The 7440-nt window shown below is 37.7% G+C and overlaps 1 protein-coding gene across 1 annotated transcript in view; it reads left to right on the top strand.

Moving 5' to 3' along the window:
- Nucleotides 1–7440, top strand: part of FBXL13 (F-box and leucine rich repeat protein 13) — a 100243-nt gene that overhangs the window by 58707 nt on the left and 34096 nt on the right. The window contains exons 13-14 of the mRNA XM_076328132.1: nucleotides 6566–6664; nucleotides 7297–7414. Coding sequence (XP_076184247.1) covers nucleotides 6566–6664; nucleotides 7297–7414 — 217 coding nt within the window. The remainder of the gene's footprint in view (nucleotides 1–6565; nucleotides 6665–7296; nucleotides 7415–7440) is intronic.

The following is a 7440-nucleotide window of genomic DNA, read 5'->3' as shown; positions in this document are numbered from 1 at the left end:
GGCAAAAAACTGGGAATTGAGCACACATTTTCTAGTCTTTTGTCATAAAACAAGAGTCTTTCCTTTGACTATTATATTAATACATGGTAATAATACTGGATGAATTGTAGGTATGGGTCTTTTGCATAAATAAATTAAGGTTGTATCTTTATGACATGAGTGGTAAGTATTTTCATTAATGAGTTTCAAGATATTTTCATAAAAACATAGAGATTCTCTTGTGTCCTGCTCAAAAGGTGTCCTGTTACACCATTGATATTCTCAGTGAATTACCTAGAAAGCATAAGATTTCTTTGTCCTGCTTCTGAAGCTGAACAGTATAGGTGGAAAATTTTCTGCTATTAGACACAAAATGGAAAAGACAGAAGGGCATAAAGCAATTGCATGTCATTTACCGACATGTTAGATTGAGATTATACAACTAGAACAGTTTGGTGAGAGATGTTTTCAGTTAAATTAGAAACATGGAGATTTTCAAAGAAATTGACTTTTTATTCTTGGTGCCAATGTCTATGGGTGATTTTCAGACTGGAACTATTCTGGCCCAAAATGTGTTAGAGTGGTCTATCAATTGCTGTAGTTTACAACAGCTGGATAAGAGATCACAAACCACTGGGAAAAATAAATTTGACCCTTTCATTTCTTGACATTCTGCAGTGTTTGTGGGGATGTCAGAGAAGCTATGGGCAAACGTGTAGGCTTCACCAGTTTTCACCATCTGAGTTCTTCGTGCTCTGGCTTCATTGGGAGAATTCTCATTTTGGCAGCTACTGTCAAATTCTGGCTTCTTCAGACATATCAAGCAGCAAAAAAGGGCCATCACTTGGGAAGAAAATCTGAGCCATGTTCTTTATTTATTGAAGAAGAGGACTCATTGTTTACATTTCCTGAGTACAAACTCGTGTAACTGAAGAATGCTTTATTATAAGTTACACATGCACTATTCTCTGTTTTTAGAAATATGCTAATTCAGTAGTATGTTAATATAAGCTTTTTTTGACAGTGGAAAATTAAAAGAAAAATAACATGTGGGGCAAGCCATCAATGTAACGTGCCAAACATCTCAAAGGATGTCACAATTCATTTTATCATTCTTTACAAACACAGAATAAAAAAAAAGATAGCCCCTTGTGCACCACAAGAGTACTTCCTCAATCCTGAACACTGATTTTCAAGTTTCTGCACTCACAATGCATTGACAATACTAGAATCATAGAATAGTGTTTCTTCAAAATCCCTTCTGCGCTGTAGACAGCGTTCTGCCTTGCAGGGTGGATTCGACAAATACCATCGGTTCAGGGGGAGAAAGAAGGAATTTTAAAGCAGTACTGTATGTGTAGCAAATAAGCCAAAATCTGAATAAAAATTCTGTGTATTCCTATTGTTTGGAATTAAGAAACTTTAAAAAGATGACATGAAATTAATTTTGACATTCTTACAAGCATTTCATCATTTCACTACATTTATTTTCTAAATCTATGGGGACAAATCTTTAGCTGTGGTTTGCTCCATGTTTGTTTTGATGTACTTTCATTTCAGATCACAGTATACTAGCATACAGTTAAGAAAAAAACCAAATCATATTAGACTGAAAACTCCTCACAGACAAGGAATTATATTTTATATACAATCATTGCATTGACTTCTGATCCTGTACATGCAAGAAGAATAATACATTTATAAAATTATCTTACTGAGTCATGCAGGAAAAGTCTGTTTTTCAGAATTAAATAGGATCTAAGACTCGTAATAACCTTCAAAGCATCCTCCCTCACAATTGGTTTGAAGAAGGAGGTTTAAGTGGGATTTTACTGATCCAGGGCAAAGAATGCAGTATTAAATTCCATCTGTATCCTAACATTGATTCTCAGGTCAAGCTGTTCGCTCTTGAGGCAATCTATCAAACACTGAAATTCCAAGTGAGTTGAGAAAGCAATTGGTTTACTAAAATGTGCACAAAATTTCATATTTCTACACCTTATCTTCAAGAGTGCCTGAAGTTTCATAGATAATACATAAGTGCTTTAGAAAAGAAATTCAAGATGAAGATTTTATTGTTCTAGGAATAAAGAAAAATAAGACAAATATATATGATATTGCAGCAGCATCTAAATGTTGACTAATTTAGTTGAATCTTATCCAAATGTTTCACACTGAAACTTTGTCAGCCTGATGCCTGATATCCATTATCCAGCTTTAAGTTAAAAACCAGTTCAAGTGAAAAAATTTTGAAACAATCTGTGCAGGAGTATTATTAGCTGCTTCAATATAATTGTTTTTGGCTTGCACGGAGGAAAACACTAAATTGCTGCTATTTGTGGTATCAAATGGCTATGTTAAGCAAACAGTGGTTTTTCCAGGCAAAGAGATTAAAAGTCCTTTAGGCTGCAGTTAACATTATGCAATCATTACTGAATTCCAGAAACAGATATGCTACTTCTGTCCCTCAACTTTGTTGAGTTTGATCTGATTACCTGCTACCTACTATCTATCCCTTTGAGAATGGGAATTTCACTTAATTTTAGGCGTCTAACCTAAGGTAGTACCTAGAAAATTACCTTAATTTTTCTATATAACAATTAGAGAGGGAGAGAGGTCTCCAGAGGTGATTCAGAAATTTTCAGGTCTGACCTGTCTTGGGATCTTTCTTGCTCTTTGTTTGCTATACAGAGATCCCAGGTTTCATAACTGTCTAACATAGACACCTCGGTTATATTCCTAATTTCAGTGGAGTAAACAAAGGCTTTAGGATTTGCAGTCTATTTTTTAAATCATCGTCAATATTATTGGCACTTTCTTGACTTCTTAGCATTTTTCCTACCTATTTCCCTGATTTTAAAGTCTTCTCAACTGTGATTCCTCTTCTACAATTATCAGAACAACCTGTAAGTCTCACAAATATTTGTCTTACTGCTCAGTTAAATGGCTAACATTTGCAAAGTCAGGAGCTTAAAACTAGGCTCCTGAATCTGCATTTAGGTTTTTTCAGTGATATTTTTGAAATCTTGGCCAAAGCAACAAGTAATGCAATGTAACTCGGATCCATCATTTAATTGTATTTGCATCTGAATTTTAGGTACCTAGACATGAGGGATCTTGTATTCCTACTCTCTGTATCTAACTGTGATCACCAACCTAGGTAGGTACTCTTAACAGTTAACAATGTGTTCATGATAAAAAAAAAAATCCCAAGGACAATTGGCAGCAGGCCCCATTAAGCCCCATACCTTCCTTTGATTAGCAGTCATAGGAGTAAGTTGTAGTTGGTTACAATTGATACATGCATTTGAACTGTCGTACAAAATCTCTTCAGTTTGAACAATAAGCATAGCTGAATATGGCAAGTTCTGCACTATCTCAGCTTTTGAGTGACTGTTCCTTGGGAGCAGAGTTATTCCTTCTCATTATAGCAAATCTGTTCAGCAGTTACAAAGGAAATCCTACTGTCATAACAGCTAAAGCATACTCAAACTGCTTAACAAACTCTGACTGATTTTTTAGAAGAGTGAAAACCTCAGTCTTGTTTTGAAAAGGCATCATGTTCAGATTATAATGGACAGTGTTATTACCATGTATTACAACAAACTGTGTGATGTAACATACCCTCTCTTCTCTTGGGAATGGTTTGCTCTTTGTAGTATATGGACCAAGAACAAGACTCAATTACCAGAAATTCACCTCTCCAACTGAAAATTCTAGGGGTGATTTGTTTCACTTTAACATATTAAACTACTTGGTGCGTGTTGTAGAAATGTGCTGTCTTCTGTTGTGCTGCTTGAGAGCCAACAATGAGGAGGCCTGTGGCAGGGTCAGGTAAACTCTTACTTGAATGAATTGGTCACGCCATGTTAAAGCAATTAGTGCTTCTTGACCAGCAGAGAATGGAGATTTCCCAATACCTCCCTCAGGCAGCTGCTTGCGTGATGTTCACAATTTAAGCTAATCCCTTTCATACAGACCAGAGGTTTTGGGCTGAGGAAACTGGAGATAGGATTACATTGTCCTACATTACATATACCAATAGTGAGTACAAAACTGTGGAATTTGGACAACTGAATTTCATATTCTGTCCTGAGAACTAGCACCCATCTTTCCATGCCGACATTTTACCTTCTGGTGATCACGACCAGTTGAAAAGAGGGTTGCCTTTGCCATAGTAGCCCTACACTAGTACTGGTTGTTTTGCAATCATTTGGAGTGGGCAAATCTAACCTATCCATGCTGATGGGTGAGGTCTGCAGTACTATCTGCAGATCCTTACTGATGTGTTACCCACATCAACCACATTCCCAAAGTCATGGTGTCCTTTTGTCCAGCAGACGTGTCTCAGTTGGAGGGGGTGTGAGAGCCTGGAGTGCGCCAACAGGCTCTACATGCTCTGACCAGCTTGTGGTTACAAGATGGTTATCTTTCTGTATAATCCTTTTCTGCAGCCTTCCCTCCCACCCACCAAGATTTTGCCTTTTTTCCTTCCTCAGCTCTTTCTTACAATATAGCTGTTTTCAGAGGAGCCTGATCCAGGGTTACACAGCTGCACCGTATCAGACCTGACCTTGAACACAGGCAGCTGGCAGAGGGTAGTTGATGGGATTTATATTGCCACGCATTATCTGTAAAATACTTCCTATAGTTATTTTGATGGTAGGGTTTTCACTCTGTCATTTTGCAGGCTGTTACAGACCCACTGTAGGAAAAACATTCATGCTAAACTTTCCCTGAGCTTAGAACACATCGGACTATTTGCATCCACAGTGCTAACAGTGCCAGTGTGTGTGTCATGAGCTCCACCATATTCTGTCTGTCTGGACATGAGACCTGCTTAAGAACACATTTGACAGACATGTAGCCAGTTCCCCTCTAGTGCTGCACCCCCTACACAAAGGAAAAAGTGCAGAGTGCCACAATCCCTTACGAAGGAGAGATAAGACATTTAACATAAAAATATTTAAAACAATTTATAAAGAATCTGTTTAAAAGGCCACTCCAGCCTGAAAATAAGAGCAAGCCAACCTGGCCATAAGTAAAAGATGGGGCATTATGCCAGAAAAAAAAAAGACAGTCTGCCTTGATAATAACTTAAAGTCAGATACTCGGTTCATGAAAAAAAATTTCACATGCAAAAAGAACTCAAACGTTAAGTTTGCAAAAAGAAGGAGAGCCAGAAACCCAACGTGTTAAACTCCTTGCTCAACGCTGGAGTGGAAGGAAAGCAGGCTTGACCCTTGTTTCCACTGATAAGTAGTTGTGGGGAGCAGTCAAATGTGCTACAAAGGTTGGAGGCTGCAAGTGCAAGAACTGGAAGCATCTTCTGGTGCACTGCTACCATACTGACATGTGATGGGTGATTATCCGCTGCTTAGCTTCTGGCTTGCTTTTCTGTGACTATCTCCCGTCTGCTAATGGTATCCACTGTCAGACAACGTGTATACCCTAGGCAAAGCCTGTGTTTTACGCTGCCGCTCCCCTTAAGCAATGTAACTAAGCAAATCAGGCTTCTGCAGCAGCTGGAGAGGTGGAGTACAGCAAGAATCCCTCCCAGTATGCTTTATCTTTGAAGTTTCCTCCTTTGGATTCTTGTCTCCACCGGCCTTATTTGGTACCCAGGAGAACGTGCCAGACTGCTTTTTTTGTGGATATTTTGCAAATGAATTCCTGGTGCAGAGCACGGCTGTAGCTTGAGTTGCACAAGATTATGATATTATACAACTTCAAAACCCTGAGAAATAGTGAGATCTCTACATGCAAATATCAGGGGGCCTATTTCACGGGGAGGAATGGTTCACATCCATGTTGTCTGTAGAACATGGGGCTAAAAGGAAACTGTCCTGTACTTTACACAGGATTTATATGTCCAAGGAACGACTTTGTATGCCCAAGAGTGAACTGACATCTATTGAATTTGGGCAGTTGAAGAACTGAGTCCCTAGAGTCACTCCCTAAAGTCACTCCCTGGAGTGATAAAGGGAGTAAACTGAATTGACAGATCCATCTGTCCATTCATACTTTCACTGAGTATTGCTCTGTTAGAGTATGCAGAGTTGGTGATATGGTCCTACATGAAGGATTCTGTAAACAAGCTTCATGTTATTGTGATTGTGTAGGATCTTTCTTTGCGTCCCATCTGAATTTAACACATATTTCACTATGGATCTGGAAAAAACAATGAGGATATTTTACCACATTCAAACCTTGCTTCAAACTAGATGTGAGCATCTGCCATGTGTGAATACCTCATAAGGCTGGGAAAACAAAGGTAGAAGGATGTGACAATGACATTCATTGCTACGCCCATAAATGGTGTTGACTGTAGAAATTGTTGTGCCTTACTCTTGCTTGCTTAGTAGACACATTTTTGGAACAGATCCTGGATTTGGATTACGTTGTTAAAATTTCAGAATAATCTGTATACCTCACGGGTCTGTTTTTCTTTTAATGGGATTAATGCATTTCTTGTTTTAGTGAGCACCTAGGTACCTATGATTTTAAAGTATTGAAAATATCTCAAGCCTTTCCTGTATTGTTTTTGTTAGGCTTGCTAAGACTAAATGTTTTATTTCTTACTTAGATTTCAGTTGATGGCTTCAGAAATATTGCCAATGGCTGCAGTAGGATTCAAGATTTGCTAATCAACAAAATGCCAACTCTTACAGACAGATGTATTCAAGTAAGAAATTGAAAATAAATCTGTACTTTGAGAAATTTTCTGATGTTGGAACTGGGTTATCCTCTCAACTGACTTTAAAGAAAGTTATGCAGGTACAATTTAAGAGGAAAATTTCTCCCAAAAAACATTTTTTAAAACTATTGTCTAATTATGTTTCTAAATCTTGCTCGCTTGCAGTCACTTTCAGAAAATTTCAGTTGTCTTGTCTTCTTTTGCTACATCAGTATGGCTGAATTACGGTCTTCCAGTTTATAAATGAGAGTTTGTCAGTTTTTTCAGTGTTAAAGCAAATATAATATATGGGAACAGCATTCTGCTACTGATTTCACCCATCAAAAAAGAATTTTCAGGCTTCTGCAAAAGTGATTGTTAACTAGATCACTGTCTCGGGTGTCTGCCATACTTCATGTCTCCAGTTACTTACTACTTTTCCTTGTGTTCCCAAACATAATAAATATATGGAGAATTTCAGTTTATATACCGCTCACTGTCTAGAAGTTACTGTTAAAATGAATTATAACTATTTGCTTGAAATTGTAACATTCGGTATTATATGCAGAATATTTGCTCATCTTTTGTTACGTGACAGCATAGGTATATGAATATTGTATTTCACCTTTTTCCCTTCAAAGGCTCTGGTTGAAAAATGCCAACAGATAATGTCTGTTGTCTTTCTTGACTCTCCACATCTTTCTGATACAACTTTTAAAGCCCTTGCTGAATGTAAACTTGTCAAGGTCAGCATTGAAGGTTAGTATAATAATTCACAAAATTAT

Source organism: Aptenodytes patagonicus, chromosome 1 (genome assembly GCF_965638725.1).
Source record: "Aptenodytes patagonicus chromosome 1, bAptPat1.pri.cur, whole genome shotgun sequence".
NCBI lineage: Eukaryota > Metazoa > Chordata > Aves > Sphenisciformes > Spheniscidae > Aptenodytes > Aptenodytes patagonicus.
Note: the sequence above shows the minus strand (reverse complement) of the source record. Positions and strands in the feature narration are given on the sequence as shown.